The sequence below is a fragment of the Gadus chalcogrammus genome, chromosome 13 (assembly GCF_026213295.1).
Source record: "Gadus chalcogrammus isolate NIFS_2021 chromosome 13, NIFS_Gcha_1.0, whole genome shotgun sequence".
Classification (NCBI taxonomy): Eukaryota; Metazoa; Chordata; class Actinopteri; order Gadiformes; family Gadidae; genus Gadus; species Gadus chalcogrammus.
The window spans coordinates 2,498,945-2,521,827 of NC_079424.1; the positions used below are offsets into that span (position 1 = coordinate 2,498,945).

Here is a 22,883-nt window from a genome sequence, read left to right on the forward strand (position 1 = left end):
GTGGGTCTGGAGGAGGGAGGAGAGAGGCAGCAGCAGTGTGGGCAGACACAGACGCAGAGGATACAGAGGATACACCACAGATCCTGCAGAAGGGGGAGCACCGAGACCCAGGTGAGAGCCGCGAGGACGCGTCGCAAATCACACGCCAGAAATCTGCAGAGTTTCTGCAGGAAGTGGTTGTGTTTATTTAGGTTTTGATCGAAGTATGTGTGTGTGTGTGTTCTCGGTTTGCCCTGGCTTGCTTGGATGCAGGGTTTGACGGTCGCCGGACCGCTCGTCGTTAGTTGTTCGTTTGGTATCAGATTAGTTACACGATTAGTTTCCGTGGCATTTGTTTTAGTTTCTTGTCATCGGTGTGTAAATAGATGCATGATCAATTTGTTGCCGGAAAAAAACAGAAACCTTTCGACGCGGTGAGGGAAAATCATTAGATGACAGAATCTAAAACAACACACTTTTAAAAGCCTTCTTTCACGTACACTTTCTCTGATGTGCATCCCATAATGATCCCGGTCCTCCCACTCAAAATACCCTTCTCATTGGCTGGTCGGCCGGGATCAATCGATTGACTTATGTTGCCAGAATAGATAATAGAAACCTGGATCAGATCTTGGTCCAGGAAGGAGGGAACCAGCTCAGCACCATCACGTGGTGACATCCACCTCATAGCGCAGGCAGCGGAGTCAACAGCGCGAGCTGAACCAGAGCTCAGGGTGAGCCCCCCCTGGCACTCTGGTGAGTACAGAGCCGGCGGTGTCAAGTGCCTATCAAGACTGCCGCATTAAGCCTTTTGTCGGGGTGTTGTAACCTGTCTGGAGCTAACGCATGGGACGATTTCCGACCACTTAAAGGACAGGTAAAGCTCATGCTGATGGCGTGGTGAAGCTGGGTTTGAGGGTCTGGCCGCTGGGCTGATTTGGGTTTAACCGGCGACACGGCGGAGCCCAGGGGTCCTCTGAAAGAGATTGTGGCGTGGATTCGATCATAGAGATTAGAGCAAATTCAATGTTGTTTTTAGATACACAAAAGTGTTTCCGTTTTCTAAGGACATTATCATTCTGCCGCAAGGGAATCAGCGTAAGATTAGCAGGTTTGTCTTTAGTACACGACATGGGAGGAAATGGTCAAAACCCCCCAAAAGTACTAGTTAGAACTCGTTGAATTATAAATGTGTCATCACAATCAGGCATTTAACGAGTTATCTTCACCAGCTTAAGGGACTTAAACAGGGGAATGATTAGAGGGCACTTTGTTTTTTGTGTCATTCCTCAGGTAAAGGGGAACCAAGACCCTCCCGGCTGGACAGAAGCAGCCCTCTCTGAATGGTCATTAGCCGGCAGCCGAGACACCCTGCTGGGATCGACAACGCGGCGCTGGCTGGGGTGCCCTGCCTGCCACCCTGAGAGGGGGCCCCGTGGGTAGCTCCGGGGGCCGGCGATGGAGGTGCCACTGGTCAACTTCGAGAACATGGACGACGTAAACATCAACCTGGGCGACCCCAACGACTCGGGGTACCCCACCTCCCCCACCTCCGAGGCGCCCGAGCAGCTGGCCGGGGCCACCAACCGCCGGCCGTCCACGCGCCAGTCTCCCCGGCGCGGCCGCCGTTCCCAGGGGGAGCTCTCCCCCGCCACAGGCCGCAAGGGGACCAGCAGCGGCAGCCTGATCTCCAACCTCAAGCTGCTGATCCACAGCGAGTCGCCCACCGACAGCGTCTTCAGCAAGGCGGTGCGGGACTGCTGCGACAACGAGGACTTCCTGCTGGAGAAGCAGGTGGTGGAGGTGCGCGACGAGAAGGTGGTGATCAACGTGTCGGGCCTGATGTACGAGACGCAGCTCAGCACCCTGAACCGCTTCCCGGAGTCGGTGCTGGGGTGCCCCGTGAAACGGATCAAATACTTTGACCACATGAAGAACGAGTACTTCTTCGACCGCAACCGGCCATCTTTTGACGGCATTCTGTACTTCTACCAGTCGGGGGGGAAGCTCAAACGTCCAGCCAATGTACCCTTAGATGTTTTTGCCGCTGAGATCGTGTTTTACGAGCTGGGGAACGAGGCGATGGAGCAGTTCCGCGAGGACGAGGGCTTCGTCACCGAGGCGGAGGTCCTCCTGCCCACCAACGACATACACCGGCAGTTCTGGCTCCTGTTCGAGTACCCCGAGAGCTCCAGCGCCGCCCGCTCCGTGGCCCTTGTGTCCGTGATGGTCATCGTCATCTCCATCTTCATCTTCTGCCTGGAGACACTACCGGAGTTCAGGGACGACCGAGACGTTGTGCCGAGCGTGACCCAGCTCATCAACGGCACTGCGGTCACGTCCCTGGCCCACGTTCTCCCCAAGACCTTCATGTCCTACATGACGGACCCCTTCTTCGTGGTGGAGACCATCTGCATCGTCTGGTTCTGCTTTGAGCTCTGCGTGCGCTTCGTGGTGTGCCCCAGCAAGAGCGCCTTCTTCAACAACATCATGAACATCATCGACATCGTCTCCATCACGCCCTACTTCGTCACCTTGGGAACCGAGCTGGCCGCCGACCCGGACGAAGACCTCGACAGCAGCCAGAACGCCTCGCTGGCCATCTTGCGGATCATCCGTCTCGTGCGCGTTTTCCGAATCTTTAAACTCTCCCGACACTCCAAGGGGCTCCAGATCCTCGGCCAGACCCTGAAGGCCAGCATGCGCGAGCTGGGCCTTCTCATCTTCTTCCTCTTCATCGGCGTCATCCTCTTCTCCAGTGCCATCTACTTTGCCGAGGTAGACGAGCCGCACACCCAGTTCGTCAGCATACCCGACGGGTTCTGGTGGGCCGTGGTCACCATGACCACCGTGGGCTACGGCGACATGTGTCCCATCACCATCGGGGGCAAGATGGTGGGCACCCTGTGCGCCATTGCCGGCGTGCTGACCATCGCGCTGCCCGTCCCCGTCATCGTCTCCAACTTCAACTACTTCTACCACCGCGAGACGGAGCAGGAGGAGAAGCAGATCATAGACGCTGCGACGGAGGCCACCCAGAAGTCCATGGCGGCGGCGGCGGCGAGCAACAGGTACGGGAGCACGCCTTCGCTGACAAAGAGCAACGGCACCTGGCAGAATGAGAAGAACGGCGTACAGTGACGGACAGAGACAGAGAGTGAGAGAGAGAGAGTTGGACGGGAGCAAGCCTGTTCGACAGTGTGATGCGAACGTGTGTTCTCGGTTACTCGTGGTTACCGTGCCGCATTGGAAATGTACTGTAAGCAGTCATGCAACGAACGACAGTATTATAAAGATAACGGACGGTGTGTCGGACATGGGAACAGACGGTCTTAAGCGAGCTGCATGTGGATGTGTCAAAGTGTATCCAAACACACCTCAGAAAATATGTTGGTGAGTGTCTTACAACAGACACGTCTTGAAATGGATATGTGTTACGGTTAACTAAGGAAATAATGGGGTACGGGTATTTCACTGTGTTACATAGATTACTAAAAAAATAGCACAACACAAAGGCTTTAATCTGACTAATGTAGCCTTGAGCTGTGTCCTCGCTAAGGGCAGTGGATATTCCACAGTCATGGCATTCATAATGGAAGGATATACAAAGCTCCGATTTCATTCCAGCTCCACCATGTGGTTTCCCAAGGACAGGAGGATGTATCTATGGTGGAGGAGGGGGGAATTGTAAGAGGAAATTGGTTTATAATGTGTTACCAGTAAATCTATAGTCATGAACGCTTAGCCAATGCCACACAACACCTTTTACCATGATGCAATGCAGCAATAACTCTGCTTAAAGACGGCCATTAACCTTGCATGTATGAGGACTGAAATATAGTGTAAATCATAACCTGCTTAGTGTACAGTATGATAAGAACTGTGTCTTGGGGCACATGGTAGCCATGTGTCTAAGGTAGCAATTTCCGATAGCAAAACAAAAACGAATTATGTTTTTATGTGACGTTAATTTAAATGTTTTGTTGTCAAATTCACGATTATCTTTATCGGTTGATTGCAGAAAATATTTGGCGGGTTTATTGGTTGATCTAAAAGCTATTCTGTTCAGTTTATCAATAATAAGATCACATTTACTGATTATAACAATTTAAACATAATATGAATGTATGCTGAAACAACATATCAAAACAAGCACACTTTTACTACAAACTCATAAGTCACCTAGTAAGCCTTGCGACAATTACCAGCTTGTGTGGGTAATAGATAAACTCCTCATATACCAAACTATAATGGGAATTTAACCAGCAGTTTTTGGGTAAAACCATCAACAAAAAAATAGATTTTTCTCGATTGGCTAAGAACAGATTTACTGAACATTGCATTGTTGCTGCATGGCTGTGCAAAAACAAGATAGAGGTTTGAAGGGGAAAGTGAGGTAAATATGCTAAATACGTTAAACATGCTGTGCTTTCATCATGTTAATCACTTGATCCAGAAAGCCAATACTTATTGGGTATTGGAAATGTAAAACTTGCAAAGAGACGACAGGGATTGGTCATACATATGCATGCCACATGGTCACCACGTATGGAGAGAGAAATGCTGTACCTACATGCCTTTTTGATTACCTCACTGATGCAAATATAATGTACGGGCTGACAAACCCATAGAATATCTTAAGGTTTCCTCCCATTGGTGGAAACGGCAATACATGTAATCGATGATGCAATAAGTTTGCGAGGGTGACTTTAGTCAGTCACTCTTATACAGCACTTTACTTGTATTAATTTTCTTATTATTATTTATTATTGTTATTGTTGTCCTTATCGAAGCGCTTATTATATAAGTAACAACTAATAGTACCTGTATCCTTATATTTTATTTATCTTGTAAAGAGTGCCTTTTATTAAATGGTTATCCTCAAATATACTGTATTTTCATTATTGCATACCGATACCAAGCAGTCCAGAATTTCCATGACGTTATTAGTAAGTCACCTTGCGTTGCAAAAAAAGCTCCCTTCGTGAAACACCCAATCAGGTGAACCTTGATGATTATCTTTCTCCTCAATGCGGTGAGCTTAGTCAGGCACGCTTTTATTTTCCAAGGGTACAAGAAGAATACGATATTGATTAGGGAGCGTGGAGGCGATGCAGGTGTCAGCCTTTAGCTCCTTTAAGCTCCAGGGCTGGATCAGTGTTAGCGGCTACATGTGCTAACGTACAGTAGCTAATCCAGGAGGCCGGGAGCATGGGGGTGGGGATTGGCAGGGGGGGGGGGGGGGGGGGGGCAAGCTAGGTTCAGTCGCGACTCCCACAGCCGAGAGGTTCTGAGTTTCCGACCCTAGTGTCCTTGGCGTGACGTAGAGCATCCTATCCTATCCTAGAGGCCTTGCGCCAGCTTGCCTTTTAAGTGGCTTTGGAGTCGCTTCGGGGTAAGGTGTCTCCAATACAAGCGAGGTGTGTGTGTGTGTTTCGTAACACGGCTTTGTTTATAGACGTCAGAGGGGAACGCGGAGCTCGGTGTCTTTGTCGGAGTCAGGAAAAAAAAGCAAAAGCTCAGAATGAAATATGCATGCGAGGTAAATCATTCACAACGCCAACTAACCTGGCCTCCCAGATTGAGTGTTGCCCTCTGTCAGTCATACTCCTATCAAAACAACAATGTGCCCCGCCCACTATGGGAAACACACACACACACACACACACACTCTAGTGCACGTGAGTCTTCCTCACAGTGTGTCCAGTGGTCTGTGGGCAATCCCCATCGCTGTAGTTACTGTTCACAATAGCGGCCCTTCCACCTCAATAAGCAGTGATTACGGGGCCATACCGCGGCTCGCCACAGCCCCGCCGGCGACTCCAGCGCTCCCCAGACAGGTGACTCCACGGCGCAAGGTCAAAGCCCATGTGAGGCCGCCATTTATTATTCATCAGATGTTCCACCGAGAGATCAAATCCAGCCCGTCTCCGATAGGTGATTCGTCCGAGGGAGAAATTAATTTCGACGCCGGCCGGCCGCCGCCGTAATGACAACAACGCGCGACAATCCCGACAAGAACAACAACAGAAAAGAACACGGCGACTCGTGTCCGAGCGAGCGCCGTCCTCTGTGGTCCGGCTGAATGCACAACTACCAACTACGAATGGAGTGTTTTGAAGGCACAATGGACGTGGCTCATCGCAGCTCAGACACTGAATCACATATCAGGCGGATCGGGTTACGGGGCTGTCAGCAGACCAGCCTCAGGCCACACATCAGGGCTGCCGAGGCAGCATGGAGCCCACGGGGGCCCGTGCCACCTCCAGGCTACAGTGTCCCGACCGGAGGACCTCTGCTGGGGATGGATTACCTGTCCCTGCCGCTGCACTGCTGCTGCACGCAGAGGCCCACACACGGGGTCACCGACACACACACAGCATATCAACGGACCCACACACACACACACAGGGTCACCGACACACACACAGCTTATCAACGGATCCACACACACAGTCACTGACACACACCCACACACACACTCACACAAACATACACACACATGGAGCATGTTCACTGACACGCACACACACATACTCAAACTCATACACAGCACATGCACTGACACACACACACGCACACATACCCACACACACACACACACGTATGTACACACTGACAGACACACAAGCACACAAAGCCACACACACACACACACACACACACACACACACACACACACACACACACACACATACACGAGCAGACGCATACATAGATACACACACATGCTATGCACATACACACACACAAACACACACACATAGATGTTAATTGACCTTGGGCGCATCCTTGCGGAGCTGGCTTTGGCGAGTTCAAAGGCGGTTCAGGGGCCGCGAGGCGGAATGTGTCTTTAAGGTCCGGTTCCAATGATCATTCAGCTGACACTGAGATCCACGGGATTATACTGCGTACCCTGAGGGGGACCGGGGATGCTATCAAGGGCCCCATGTTGCTCTGATGGCTCTGATGGCTTCTTGATGGACTACATGTTTAGTATCATGTACCCTTGAGACATTGTGTGTGTGTGTGTGTGTGTGTGTGTGTGTGTGTGTGTGTGTGTGTGTGTGTGTGTGTGTTTGCCCGGCGACACAAACACAACGAACATGAACAACAGGTGACGAGGACCGGAGTCCTACTAAACGCTTCTGTGCTGTGCAGTTCTGTACGGTCCCTCGTCATTTAACCTTGCTTTGTTATTTTAAATGACGGTGGCCGTAATATTTGCACATTGGGTCCACACTCTACAAATAGCCCTGGCGATGTTAATGCCTTGCTCCACCGGTTGGGACAGGAGCAAAGCAGGACAGACTCGGATGCCTACAGATTATGCGGCGGACATTGGGGATTTACCTCAGAACCACCCAACTGGGAGTCGAGCACTATACTGCAACGTGTACAATACTTCTCACTGATAAACCTATTATCCGGTATCTAAGGGATTTGATGTCCTCCACACACACACACACACACACACACACACACACACACACACACACACACACACACACACACACACACACACTCGTCGTAATAATGCCCAGTATAATAAAGTCCTCTCCCACAGCTTTCGGTGGGAGTTTGCATTCGAGTGAGGCAGAGCATCTGTGTTGTCTGGGCAGCCAGAGAAGAGGACCGAGGAGACTAATATAAAGAGAGAGAGAAACATAAAACCCATTGGGTTCAGGAGTTCAAAGTGAAACCATATGTCCCTGAAGATTAACGAGCAGATGGGGATATAGACACACAGAGAACGACTGTACCGCATTGAGGGTCATAGGGAATTGCCTATCAATGTATAGAGAGCCCAATATCTGTGTTTATGTTCAGTATACTGTTCAAAAATCCTTCTGAGGTTCATCACATCTACATTTTATGTTGTGCAATTTGGATAAACTTAAAACAATATTTTATAATAATAAAAAAATCATTTCAATATTCAACTAAATTGGGTTAACATTTGGCCTAAAACATTGTGATTGACACTACTCTCAAGACTTCTCTAACACACACACACACACACACACACACACACACACACACACACACACACACACACACACACACACAAACACCATAAGGTGCAGTAATGTGTATCCACATTGGACAAAAGGTGATAAAAGTTTTGTCAATTTGTCAGTTTGGCTGTCTAGGGGCAAAGACCCTCTATTTCCCAGTGATATATACTTTTTGCTTCTTTGTTTTTTTTACCCGCCAACACCAGTCCCTGGGTGAACCCCCCGCGCACCACTCACTGCTGCCGGCTCGGCTTGCCGGCTACGTTAGCTCCATCAATTAGCGTGACTTGCATCATGTCTTTAGCGGCGCGAGAAACGGGATCGCCTGACCGACATCCACGGGACGAACGTAAATAGGTTAGGGATAGAGTCACAACACCCCCGAGCCTGCAGGGAATAGCACATAGACTAGTGATGCTGGCCCGTTGTAAGGGTATACTAGTTAATAGTTTATCAGATCAGCGTTTTGGTTTCTGTGGCTTTTTTGGACAGGGAGGTGAAGACAGGTAGCAAAGGGGGATGGGAAGAATTATTGCATATGAGCAGTTTCGGGAATCGAACCTGCAACCCTACAAGCCGGTTGCCTACATAGTTCACTAACCATACTTGCATGCTGAGCCACCGAGCAAGCCCTGTCTTTAGACCTCACTCAAAAGAGATTACACTGGGTTTATATATAGGCCTATATATATATATATGCCGTTATGGAACGGATGGGGGGGGGGGGGGGCATATTGCTCAAGGAGAACTACAGGTACACTGCGGATATTTGAGCCGCATTCTCGCAGAACATTATCTTTCTCCTCAGGACTCACCCAAACATTTCACCATGGATTCACACACCCTTAACCCCTCGACGATGCTGCTGCTGCTACGCGATACGTTACAATCTAATTTCGACGGATCAGCATTCCTGTAAACGCCATTGCGTTTTATGAGCACTGCACGGTGGAACGGAGGAAGTCTTTGACCCGTGTTTAGGGCCGTAAACCTGCCCTGACGTAAGAGGGAATCTCCGGCGCGCCGCTATCTCCCTTCCCCTGCATTCCCCTTCAATTATGCAACGGACCTTTTGGTCTGTCTTAATTATTCACACCGTTGTTGATGGCCTGGCCTTCAGATAGCGCCGGGACAATGCTGGAACAACAGGGAGGACTTTAAGGTGGATCTAATTATGTAGCGAAATATACCAAATGTTGACTACTGTTTTAGCCCGCATTGTGTTGGTTTCTTTTTGTTTATAATTTGCTTGTTTTCATCAATTAAACCCATTGTAACTGGTTAGATGCATAAGATGTGATATAATAAAAGTTGTATTATAGCCTATACATATATATTATATATATATATATATATATTATATATACGGATAGGCTATAATACAACTTTTATTATATCACATCTTATGCATGTATATATATATTTATATACATATATACACACACACACACACACACACACACACACACACACACACACACACACACACACACACACACACACACACACACACACACACACACACACACACACACACACACACACACACACTTACAGAGAGAAGGTAGAAGAAGATTGAGAAATGACAAATGTCATGTTGTTTCCAACGACTGGACACCTAAAAAGTACTGGCAGAAACCTTGGTGGTACTTCATTTGATTGATCTATTATTCAATAAATGTTTTCAAAGAACCCTGGGTCTAAATCTGTCGGTTGGCATTCGCTGCACAGTAGTCGATACGCACCCGTTGAGTTCCCTACCCGGCCTGAGGGGGCAGAGTGAGCTGAATAATGTGAATAAAGGTTTTAACTGCACCACGGCGGCTCTGCACCACTGACTCACTCAGAAGTTCGGGGGTAGACCTGCTGGGACGACACTCATAAATGTTTCCTTTCATGGTTATCACGGGAAATAAAGCCCTACCTAATGAAAAAGCTCGATAGGAATGTATGGAGCAACCAGACTAATGTTTTGAATATAAATACGGAAGTAGGCTACTGTGAATGTTTTAATATTCTGATTTTTTTGGCTTACAAATTAGAATAAACTAATCTGATTGGGTAATTAATTAAAACCGTGAGGATAATATCACCAGGGTTCCTCTATGCGTCGCTGTATGTAGACTGCAGGGGGAGCGAGTGTCCTGTCAGGCACGGTCCAGTCTAGTCCCGTCATCAGACTTTAGTCTACCGCGATCCCTAGTGGCACTACGGTGCAGGTACAGGACATTAATATAATTGCGAATGACTCGACTGTATGATACAAAATACAACCATGGAACAATGGATTTGTAAAATAAACGCATAATTAGAAAAATAATGTACACGAACACGTCATATTTGCAGTCTGGCAAAATAACCTATTTGTTTTCTCAAGACTATGTAAACTCATGGAGTAAAACCAGTGAATAGCCTAAGTACATAGCTACCTTATAGGATGTTAAACATACACTATTTTTGCATGCAAATATGGTTTAACTTGACAATGAATAAATAGGAATATAAAGGTCTACAAAAATGCTATATATATGCATTTTATTTGTATCCACATGCGTATGAATGATTTATATAGGCTATACTCTTCTTCTACTTTTTTTTTTAATGGAAATGGTCTCTCCCCCCCCCCCCCACCCCCGCCCTCTCTCTTTCGTTTAGTTCGGTTCCTTTTGGTTTCGCTCGTCATGTTTTGGTCCCTGATCGTTTTTTCCGTACGCCTCTGTTGTCTTGTGTTGACACATTCATTCCCACGCCACGTGTTCCAGTCTTCCTCACACCACTGATTAAACAGACTTCGAGTAGCATTCTTACATTGGCTATTTTTTGATCAATTAATATTAGGCTACTTATTTATCATGTGAACTATATTAATCGAGCCTGGGCGTAAAATCACTGTAGGCTAGCTAGTTCATTTAAAAGAGACAATTAGATAATACGTTATATCATATCATCACAATAACAAAAACATTGTAAGATAACGCAGCTTGTGTTTGCATGAACGTGCACGTGCGTGGGCGTGCGGTGTGCGCGCGCGTGTGTGTGTGTGTGTGTGTGTGTGTGTGTGTGTGTGTGTGTGTGTGTGTGTGTGTGTGTGTGTGTGTGTGTGTGTGTGTGTGTGTGTGTGTGTGTGTGTGTGTGTGTGTGTGTGTGTGAGAGAGTTGCATTACATGAAGCAACCACGGAAGGGCACAGGCAGCAGGCTAGATAAATCTACATCGGCTGCTGCTAAACCGTAAACAACTTCCTTATAGACACGAGACTTTGCCTCTTTCCCAACTACGTGGCTACGATAAGACGATTACCAAACCGGCTGTGATGGAATGTAATTCAATCGAAAATGCACTCAAAATCCATTCCATCCATGAGTGTTTCCCTCGACGCACCAACGCATGACAGCGGGGAGATGGGATGTTTCAAAGGAAATGTGAGCAGGTTCAAGAAGCGTTAGAACCTGACTATCTCCTTCTCTCACGGGGCTTACCCGATGAAGTCAACCTGATGCCCCCAGGGTGACGACACGCCGCAGGTAGAAGAGGGAGGAGCAACAAGATCAACAAGTCCCTACATGGGGCGCCTGGTATTACCTTAGGTTCCGAGCCGCTCGTCAAAAGAAGTGCTTCCTAGTCGAGTGCAGGACAGTTCACGTCGACCAGGAGCATAGGCTGTCTTGATCCACCTGTCCACCAACCGATTGGATCGGTCAATTAAACTTGGATGGGTTCCGAAATAAAGGTGAGTCGCATAGCCTCATTATCTACACACCATCACACCTAAATAACTATTTGGTTCCTTATTTGTTTTTTTTCCGCATTTATTGTACATGCATTGCAGTACCATAAAAGTACAAAAAATAGGTTTACACAGAGCAATGATACTTTAAGATTTATACTTTTTAGATACTTTTTAAAGAGAAAGATACAGGTGGAATGTGACATTTTGGATGGGTTCCTTAGCGGGCGGTAAAATACCAAAACATGACATCACGTTCAGTCTGCCCTCAGGCAGGCTCTGTTGTTTGAACATGTTGTTCATGGGTCATCCACCAAGGCCTACATGTGTTGAACAATAACTGGTCAACGCATTTATAGATCTATATTCCTGCCCTTGTGGGGGCTTGGGTAAAGGGGGGTGTCATAAATATTTGGCCCGTTAAGCCCTTTGAGACTGTAATGATGATTAAGGGCTATACAAATACAATTTAATTTAATTTAATTATAGTTAGGGTGTTTGACTCCCAGTTGAACTGTACTGGGTTCCAACTGTTTCTGTTCCTGTTTTCATCAAATCATATTTTAAAAATGAAAAACTCTACCGATAAATTACGATAAAAAAAACGATTTGCGATAAAAAACGCACTGTATTAATCCCTGGCGAGAGGTTTCGGATCGCCTTGGGATTTTCTTACAATTTACGGGTTTCGTTTTATCCCCAGCACTCCGTCACCATGGCAACGTCGGGAGAGCAGAAAGAGTACAACGGCCAGCTGATCTCGGTCAACCGCAGAGACACCCGCCGCCTGCTGGAGGTTTACGTGAAGCGCAGCCTGAGCCTGAACGACGGCGCTGGGAACGGCCCCCCCGAGCCCCCTCCCGCCGCCGACAAATGGGTCCCGAAGCCCCAGAGACCGCGGAGGTTGCGGCGCCACTCGAGCGACCCCTCGCTCCACCTGTCGCCCAACCCAGACGCCCACAGACAAGACGTCGGCTTGGTTCCTCCTTCCCCTTCGAACCCCAGCACTCCTGAGCCGCTTGACCGGCTCCACGGTGAGGTTCACGAGGTGGAGGAGGAGGAGGGGAAGGAGAAGGAGAAGGAGAAGGAGAAGGAGGAGGTGAAAGTGGTGGCGTCGGTCACCAAGAAGACAAAGAAGCCCAGCATGTGGAAGAGCTTCCTGGGCCTGTTCTCCAAGAAGTGGACCGAGGACGAGCCGGACGGCCCCCCCCCCCAGCAGGCGAGGGGTTCGATGGAGATCTTCCAGTCCCGGAATGGGGAGCAGGCGGAGGTCACGGCCACCTGCCTCCCGCTGCCCACCGGCGGCAGCATGAGGAAGAAGTCCAGGAGAAAGAGAAGCAACAGGCTACCCAGCTTCAAGAGGTCCAAGTCCTTCAAGAAGAGTACTCATATAGACATCACCGTGTCCGTCGGGGAAGGTGAGGTCCCCTCGATCTCCATTCTCCTCCTGTGCATGATTCTGATGTTTAGTTACACCCCCAGTGTTTGATTCCAAAGGAACTTAGTGGGAGTTGAGGTCGTTCTGGAGCTGGTTGAATGGTAAGGGGTAAATGGAATGCATCAATACAGGGCTCTTCTAATCAGTGGCCACTCAAAGTGCTTTACAATACTGCCTAACATTCACTCGTTCATGCACACATTCACACTCCGACGACGGTGTCAGTCATGCAAGGCGACATCCAGCTCGTCGGGAGCAGTGAGGGTGAGGTGTCTTGCAAAGGGACACCTCGACACTCGGACGCTAGGAGGATCCGGGGATCGAACTAGCAACCCTCCAGTTACCAGCCAACCCGCCTAGCTCCTGATAAACATACTGCCCCATTAGGGCTTAGGGTTAGGGCTTATTGGTCAAGGATGCAAACGGGTAAGGCTCTGGACATTGGGGATCGAACCCAGAACCGTTTGGTTGAGACACTGTATTTTGCAAGTGGTTTTCGCACCAACATACTAAGATAAATCCCTTGTATGGGGAAGCCTACTTGCCGATCAATCGCACCAATCAGAAATCAATGGTTATTATGTCGCAACAGGGATCAATGGTACATTCATTTCAAATCAAGGAACATGCTGTATATTCACCTTTTGCTTTGTTTCCTTGATTTGTAGCCATCGTAAACGTGGAACCCACCTACGCCTACTTCGAGAAGGTGTCTGAGGAAATGGATCTGATTGTCCGCCAAGTCACTGAAGTTAACGAGAAAGTCATGACGAATGGTGAGATCCATTATGTTGTATCTGTGTCCACTGTATATGTCTACAGAGTCCTCTGAATGTAGCCATGAGATGAAGCGTGTGATCTATCGGACTCATACACAACCTTCATGTGTCATCAAAGTAGAAGTATAATTTAGGTCTTTAGTATTGTACTCAAGGTGCTGTTGGAAAGATTTGAGAGTATAAAGAGAGAACAGAGAAGAGAGAATAAACAACAATAGAGAAGTGTTGTGTTTCCCGCACCTGTAATTGAAAGGAACCAATTAGAGAATGAAATGGAAATGGTTATTTTCAGTACGAATTTCACTCACTAACAGCTGACCGATGTTTATGGCATTTCTAACCACATTCAAACGACAGTACTTGAATCTTGCCTACAGCCCCTTTAAAAAGTATTCTCTCTCTGCTTACAGAGGAGGTGATCAACAGGATCATTGCCCTGACCAAAGAGGAGGGAGACGCCATCGATGAAAAGGTTGGTATGGTAACAAAACTCCAACCCGATACGCTTAGTAACCACAAAGTACACATTCAACAAACACAAACACATTAGTGCTCGTGTTGAGGAGACTAGAGTACAAGTATTGCAGTATCGATAGTCCGGTCAATATTGGCGCCATCTCCCATATCTCAGAGTTCATATCACAGTCATAACTGTTCATCATCCCATAAAAATGGGATGCCTTTTATAGCTGGCTGGACTCACTCCAATGTGTACTCATTTCTGAATTCAAAGGAAAGAAGCTTCCATCAGAGTCTAAATATACCTTTGGGTAAAGAGTGTGTTAAAAAGTAATCGTGGATGGAATGGGATCATAAATTAGATCTTTAATGATTGAAATGTTACGGGAATACATTTAACAATCCAAAGGTTTCGGTTTCATCCCCAATCTCTCACCCTTTCCTACTCCTCAATGACCTGTTTCTGTACAGTCTAACCCCCTGCTTGCTCCTTAAAGGGAAACTTCACCCATTTCCATTAAGCTTTGTATCGTTAGAAACACACTCATATTTTTGAATGGTCGTGCATCATTCCCTTATTTTCTGGAGAGACTGGAGAGATCTGTATCGATCTTCAACACTTCCTGTTTAAGATGACGCAATATGACGATTTTTGCGTAGAAGTAAATAGGAAGTGTAAGAGGGGAGGATTCTCGTAAGACTACAAGCACTAGGGGGTGGGTCCCACTGATCTAGATCAGCTGGAGTGGGCAGCGAAGCTGTGCATGGTGGGAGTAGTTGTCTTCAATCCACAAGCGCCAAAAAGTCACTTTCTGCCTTTTCTCGGTCAAGACGGCACCAAATTAGAATTTCATTTTATTATTCGACTACATATAGGACCCAATTTCAATACATATTCATGCCTCCACCGGTGAAATGCTCTTTAATGACCTGCCTCCCTACTGTCTAACTCCTACCTGCTCCATAATGACCTTCCTCCCTACTGTCTAACCCCTACCTGCTCATTAATGACCTGCCTCCCTACCATCTAAACCCTACGTACTCCTTAATGACCTGTCTCTGTACCATCTATTCCCTACCTGCTCCTTGATGAACTGTCCCTGTACTATCTAACCCCTACCTGCTCTTTAATTACCTGCTTCCCTACTGTCTAACCTAGGGATCGACCGATATATCGGTCGGCCGATATTATCGGCCGATATTCGCGGTTTTTACGTGTATCGTATCGGCCGATACACGGCTGATTTTCGCCGATTTTTTTTTTGCCAATTTAAAAAAAAAAATGTACTTGTTCTACCTCACCCTAAAAAATCTGTATCGGTCGATCCCTACCCATACCTGCTCCTTAATGACCTGCCTCTGTACTTTCTAACCTCTGCCTTTCCTCAATGACCTGTCTCCGTACTGTCCAACCCCTACCTGCTCCTTAGTGAGCTTTCTCTGTACTGTCTGCACCCACACCTGATCCTTATTGACCCGGGTCTAAAAGCATGCTACTGTGTAGCTGTGGATCAAAGTGGGTTGATACAGTAGTAGAATATAGTAGTAGTCATGTAACTATACTGTAGTTTGCTTTTCAATGACAGTATTCTCCTCTCTCTCCCCCCCCCCCCCCCCCCCCCCCCCCCACAGCTGAAGGAGAACCCCACTCTAAGCAACTTCTTCCAGGGCATGTCGTACCCGGCCTTCAAGAAGCTGGCCGACAACTACCTGGAGGAGGAGACCACCCCTGTCCAGAGCCAGGCCCCCTCACTGCCCCGCCCGGCCGCGGCGCCAGAGCTGGTGAAGCTGGCCTTCACCCTGGACTTCACGGCCAGGCTGGCAGGGCTTTCGCGGCAGAACGTGGGCCACATCACCGGCCTGGGCAACCGTTACCTTGCGGACCGCTTCGAATACACGCAGGTGAGACTCCGATAAGGGCGCACCTCCTGCCACTAGCAGGGGGGACGGGGCTGGGGGGTTGGACACCTCGGCTCAATGCTCTTAAGGGTTAGGAGTTCGATTTTACTTTGGGTTATAAAAGATTTCCAAAGTGGACTTCGATGTTTTAAAAAAAGTTATTGTGTGTTCCCTGACAGGCATGTACAGATCACCCCTGGTCAGACACTGATGATTGACCCACCCAAGGAAGGAAGATCGTCACAAGAAACGCCAACACTAACGTTAGACGGGGGAAGTAACCAAGCAACACTTTCTCTTTCACTTGCATGTATGTCTTTACAAGGGTAGAGTGTGGTTCCCCAGCCCAATCATGATCCGAATCAGACACAGAGTACACAAACCTGTGAAACAATGTGCCAGCCCTTATCTGCTACCAAAGGCCAAGGCAAACAATGACTATGGCAAGGCAACCCTCGCAAACATGTCTCATTGTGTGGAAGAACCAGTCAAATGGCATTGGTTCAGACACATGTGGCTTCTTATGAAGAAACACTTACAAAAGGAGAAGTAGTGACCGTAAGATGGGTACGAAGCAACGGGTGTAGTATTTCATTAGATTAGGCAGATTGTCACACAGTATCAAGAGTGTCGATGTAGATGCAAATCCAACATTTCTATTAAGATGGTTGTTCAGTTCTCATCTGTTTGTAAGGCTTTATAAGTTTGATGACTGTGAATGTGTATTGAATAATTGATTTATGTATTGGAGTGCAGAAAGAATCGTCATACATTATTCTCAACATGATAAATATAATGTGATTTGTATGACACTTTTGTTCATTGTGAATGCTGGCATTCATTAGACAACAATACGTTTCTTAAAAAGGTAGACAACTATTTATGAATATTCATAGCCTATATTTTTTACATAATTTCATAAAAATGACATCACCATTAGGCTTCGTGTTTATTTGGAAACCAAATAAACAGGTTTTATGGTATAGTGTTTGACTGGTCAAAAGGACAAATAATGCCCAACAGCTGGTTTTCATATTTATGCTGATGAGGATTATTTCATACTATTTCATGTCTTGGAAATAACTTCTCTAGTCTAGACTTATAACTCAATAAGCTTTATAAGATATATGTAGCAAGTGCAAGTACTGTATATGATGGAACAATGACACGGATCCAAATAAACAATGTATTATACAATTGCTGGTGAGGATTTTTACTGCGGTTGGTTTGCGACAAGGATGAAGTTATCAAGTTATTTGTACAGTCAGTTTATAGTCTTAAAATTATAGTCTTCATAAAGATAACCGTTTTGTGGTGAGCCAATCACAAAGTAGACCTGTCTTACGTTATCTTAAACGTGGCAAGCTGCAGTCTTAAACACACATCTGATAAACTGGCTGGTTTCTCTGTGTGTAACGAACCCCAACGAACACTTACATGCCCCTACAGCAGGGATGGGCAACTTTCATGATAAAGAGGGCCACATTTTTCATCATAACCATCGGAGGGCCACATGACTGCACACTTCAACTAAACGTGAGCTGAGAGAACACAATTTTGAATTTGGTAGATATGATTTCCTGTATTCTGGTGCATTTTGGGGATGGCCACTACCTAAAAAATCATCCAGAATCATAACCTATGTACGGTATGTTAATTGAACCAACATACATTCATTTCATGTTTTCCATGCTCAAACAGCCACATGAATGGTCAGTATTTTTATCAGTGCAAAGGGCTCACATACATCATCATTCAATGAAGTCAAAAAACTAAAAAACAGTGACCCAACATTAAGCGCAACAACTCAATGAACTCAAACCCAACAAGCAGTTGTAGTAGTTGTAGTGGCGACTTAAGTGGATATCTTTAATGACTGATATCGCTTCTAAGCAAACTAGACGCAAGGGTTTCCCTTCGAATTTTATGAAATCTTCTCATCTTTCTTGACCGAGTTTTCTGTAACTCGATCAATTATTATTATTATTATTTATTTTTTTATTATGTGCGGGCCTCACTGAGTGAGGATGCGGGCCGCACTGAGTGAGGATGCGGGCCGCCAGTTGCCCATCCCTGCCCTCCAGGGAAGACGCTAACATACTTTTCCCTCTTACCTGTTCCTCCTCAATACTGGCCGGTGTTGCCATGTTGCCCTGGGGACACTACCAACATACCCATATAAGGATATACAGTTTTGGGGGTGCATCATTGGTTGTGAGCCTGTAAAGCTCCAATGATGAAGAGCTACGCTATAAGCTATTTAGTTAGTTTGGTTTGAATTACTTAATAACGTGTAACTACAGTAAGGTTACAATAATTTACTTTTAACTATTATAGTCGAATAATTAACTATTAAGAAAATGCAGTTCAATAACCATTGACTAACAAGTCTAGTCATCATTGGCTGATGGTGTTCATGTTAACTAATGTATTCATTTATACATAATTGAATAGTGTTAGGGTTACCCTTACCCACGAGTACGACTAAGGATTGGAAATGGTGTCCAGAGTAACTAACTTTTAACAGGAACAAAACTACAACACACAAGCCTAATGCTAACCAACTTCCTCTTAGCTAATGCTAAAATAATGATACTAATGCTTAGACTGCAATGGCTAATGTTAATTAACGTTAATGAAGGTTCCCTTATTGTTAGTGTTACCAAATAACTACTCAACTTTTAAAGTGAACTATTTACTGTGTATCCAAAGTCCCCTAATAAGCAGGCAGGGATATACAACTGGCTCAAGGGCGCCTATGGTCGACAGTAGCAGACATTTGGGGTCAAACCATCAACCTTTTGGCTGGTGGTCAAACATACCAGGCTTTCCTGAATACATACAAATTAGAAAATATAGGGTGTACTGTTCTTTATCTATCCAAAACAAGAAATATTGGTGTCACAGCAGAAGTACAGGACACAGAATAACAAAGCAGATATCCACAAAGACCAGGACGACAACAGCTCAGGCACTGGGCGTTGTAGATGGGTGGGTTACGGTAACAGTGAACCTGCTGCATGCTTCCGAATAAGGTAATGCATGTGACTGGCTGCCAGGTTTGTGTTGTGTGTAGAGTGACGAGCCACTCCCTTAGACATTTACTGGAAAGACCAAACATAGCCTATCTGTATAGGATCACTTTACCCGAACTGCTAAGGGCAAAGTTTCCATGTCAAAGAGGACTCGCTAGGAAATTCCAAGAAGAAGTTTCGGTATAAACTGCCAAGTGCCAACCCTTGTCAGAAATACTAGAATAATTCATTTAAAATGATTATGATAGCATCTGTACTATTCTTCTACCGGAGAGAAGCAGGTGAATTAGTCCATGAGACATAAAACCTCTGATGGACATACCTCACTAAATCGGTGTGAAAACAAACCTATATTTAATGTCTGATCAGATTTATTTTCAATTACTCATACGTAGAGATGTCAAATTTGCCAGATCCACACCCATTTCCACAGGTATTTTTTCAATGTAGCTAGTCAAACGTGCATAATGGAAAAATTATTAATATCCTGTCAAGCCTTTCCTTTCACATGAAATTAGTGTAAGACAAAATCAGTCTGAACCTAAAAGACGCAATAACCTGTTCAACACTTCCCGAGAATTGCCAGAATAGGGAATAGAGCCAGGTAACAAAAATGGTTGGTCTTGTATTAAGCCAGGGCATTAACAAACTAAAAGATTAGTACAGGTCCTTATTTAAATTAGGTCATCAATACTATTTCTCTAATGAGTCTTATAATAATGGTTACCTCAATGTTTAAGTAAATAATAAATGCCCAACACTAATCCCAAAATGACATGGTGAATTTAGAAAGGTAAACCTGGGAGAAGGTAATTCGGGCATCTTGCTCAAGGGGCTAATGGCAGGACTGCAGGCATTAGGGATGGAACCCACAACTGTTAGGCTAGGAGTTGAACAAGCCATCTTTACTTTCCCCTCATCTGAAACAAACATGAAAAACATCTTGATACTAATTTACACACATGCAAATACTTCATCCTGCCGTTTGCAACATTCTAATAATATATCATTATATTCTATCAGAGAATAATTCTCTAATAGAAAATATAATCAAAGAGGGCATCAAAAAAAACTATATTGTGCTGGCCTATCACGTATCACTGTCGTTCATGGCTAGCGTGTCCGAGGCCCAAATGACAACAGGTTCCATAAAACCAAATGATAAGGCTCCCGATACTACATTAGTCACCGGTCCTCAGCCCAAGTTCTCATGCCAGCCCAACAGGACAAGCCACAGGCCAGTATCAGGGTTGACCGACCACAGACCGCAGCTTCCTCATTCTGTAAACAGCCTCACACTTTTAGTTTGAGCGCGAGGCCAAATCTGCTCACGTAATCGGACATGTGTCCTACTAATGTTTAAGCGATTGGAATTGAGAAAGATGTCGACACAAAGTATGTTATGTAAACTTTTACATTTTTATTGCTTTTTCAAATTCAGAGAAGGCGAGTTAATCAAAGAGTCCGAATCCCATATCGTCGTCCGACTCTTCGGATTCGTCCTTCTTCTCCTCCTTTTTCTCTTCCGCTGTGAAGGGAAATTTAAGGATTTAAAATGAGACATCTGTGCTTTCATAATATGTATATGATCGTAGCCTCGACCATGTTAATATACAGAATGACAATGCAGCATTATAATTGCCAATATAATACAGGCTATGCGTTACGCGATTACTTTAGTAATAGATTTAGAGTAGCAAATCTAAAACCACCTTTTATTTAATAATAATAACTCTTATGTAGGATATATAACAAAGCAAGTAGACATAAAAAGGTGAGATACAACTATTTTGCAATGCAAACTGGTGCAATAACAATGAAGAGAATTCTGAATTGCAATGAAATATTCGTCATCCAACGGGTGTAATTGGACTCACCAGCAGCAGCAGGTGCTGCTCCGGCGGCAGCAACAGCCGCACCGCCGGCAGCAGAAGGCGCTGCGACAGCACCACCTGCTGGCACGGAGGCCAACTTGGAGAGACCTGAGGAGAAAAATAAAAAAAGTCAGCATATTGAGGGTTTGCATTCCTCTTACAGTAAAAAACAACAACATCTACGTGCGATTTCCATGAAATAAAATAAATTCACATACCGGAGTTCATCACTTCGTTGATGTCTTTCCCGTTCATTTCACTCACCACCTGGACAATCAGAGGAAGATTTAGTCAGCCAAACGCCAGCCATATCATTACAACCACACATTTAACCTGGGTCTTCTTAACCCCACCTTGTTGAGACGCTCATCGTCGGCCTCGATGCCGACGCTGCTCAGGATGGCCTTGATGTCCTTGGCGGATGGGCTGGCGGCGCCGCCGAGGGCAGCCAGGAGGTAAGCGGCCACGTAACGCATTCTGTGATCACCATGGATAACAAATCACATTTCAGCGTGTTTCATGTGCAGCAACCTGACTCACGAAGACGCATTTCTAGAAACATGGCGTCCTGTATTGACAGCACATGTCCCGGAACCACTGTCTAACCAGACGGATATATTTGTCTGGTTCACGATTATTGTTTACGTTAAAAGCTAATATTTTCCGAGTGATTTGAGCTACTAAAGTAGTAGTAGTAGTGGAGATATAAATATGACACTGTCAGGGCTCTCGGGGCAGCATGGCTTCAGAGAAAAGGCGTACAGAGCCGCCATTTGTAGACCGCAAAACACAAGTCGTCTTTATTACTACGTTAACTTTTTGGGGCGTATAAACCATGACAGAAACCCGTGGGTCTTATCAAAAGTAGTCTATAACGACATGTAGCAATTACTCATCATCTATACAAAATAAGATATATATTAACTCACTTTAAGTCTCAGAGACACGAAACGACGGACACGCTGAGAGAGTCGGAAGAGGGAGGACGACGTCACCGGAAACGGTAACAGCTGTCAGTGTGGTGATGCGATTGGTCGGTTGTGCGTGACGTCGTTTTATTGCAGGCCAATAGCAAAATCGAGAAATAATGTCAAGAAATATATATATATGTTGTCTTCTGAACATAATATGTGCCACATATGGTCATATATAATTATCATTGTGCTCGAAACAATAAAATAAATAAATAGATAGAGACAACACCGGAAGCATTTCAAAATAAGTAATAAATAAATAGTGTGTGTGGAGACGTCCCACATCTCCGTTAAGAACGGAGTGCGAGGTTCCCTTCTATATAAGACCGCTGCCTCCTCTCCGTCTCTCTAGGACGGGATGTTATTCCATTCACGAACTCACTTTCCTTTTTTATTGAATTCCACGATGTAATAGGCTATTGCAATGAGTAAACTATTGTGTTTGAGTGCAAGTGGTTGAGCAGAAACCCTCACATTGGATTCGGACTTGGTTCATGTTTAGAATAGCATTGCCTGTTGTGCCATAGAACAAGTAACCTATTTAGAACGCCCGATTACCTATATAGGATATTTACATTAGGCCTACTTTGCATATGCTGCAGTCGACCTCTCTATCGTTATTTGGAGTCAGACACAGTTGTATTTTACAGAAGAAAATAGTCTGTTCTATAACATTTAATTAGCATTTTATCAAAATAACAT

At 45.6% G+C, this 22,883-nt stretch overlaps 3 protein-coding genes across 3 annotated transcripts; 2 read left to right on the top strand and 1 right to left on the bottom strand.

The window, feature by feature from the left end:
• Window positions 1-1,437: 1,437 nt before the first annotated feature.
• On the top strand, window positions 1,438-3,120 carry LOC130402255 (potassium voltage-gated channel subfamily A member 10). Its single transcript, XM_056606397.1, has one exon. The coding sequence runs from the start codon at window positions 1,438-1,440 to the stop codon at window positions 3,118-3,120; it is 1,683 nt and encodes a 560-aa protein (XP_056462372.1).
• Window positions 3,121-11,267: 8,147 nt separating this feature from the next.
• LOC130402020 (apoptosis facilitator Bcl-2-like protein 14) lies at window positions 11,268-18,264 on the top strand. The gene is made up of 6 exons (XM_056606098.1): window positions 11,268-11,726; window positions 12,427-13,141; window positions 13,830-13,937; window positions 14,351-14,412; window positions 16,032-16,301; window positions 16,478-18,264. Exons 1-6 carry the CDS (start codon window positions 11,709-11,711, stop codon window positions 16,514-16,516), a joined length of 1,212 nt encoding a protein of 403 aa, XP_056462073.1. The 5' UTR covers window positions 11,268-11,708; the 3' UTR covers window positions 16,517-18,264.
• Window positions 18,265-20,738: 2,474 nt separating this feature from the next.
• rplp2 (ribosomal protein, large P2) lies at window positions 20,739-22,246 on the bottom strand. Its single transcript, XM_056606121.1, has 5 exons — window positions 22,137-22,246; window positions 21,561-21,684; window positions 21,426-21,474; window positions 21,211-21,315; window positions 20,739-20,861 (listed from the first exon to the last, which is right to left on the bottom strand). The coding sequence occupies exons 2-5, from the start codon at window positions 21,681-21,683 to the stop codon at window positions 20,785-20,787; spliced, it is 354 nt and encodes a 117-aa protein (XP_056462096.1). The 5' UTR covers window position 21,684; window positions 22,137-22,246; the 3' UTR covers window positions 20,739-20,784.
• Between the last annotated feature and the right edge of the window lie 637 nt (window positions 22,247-22,883).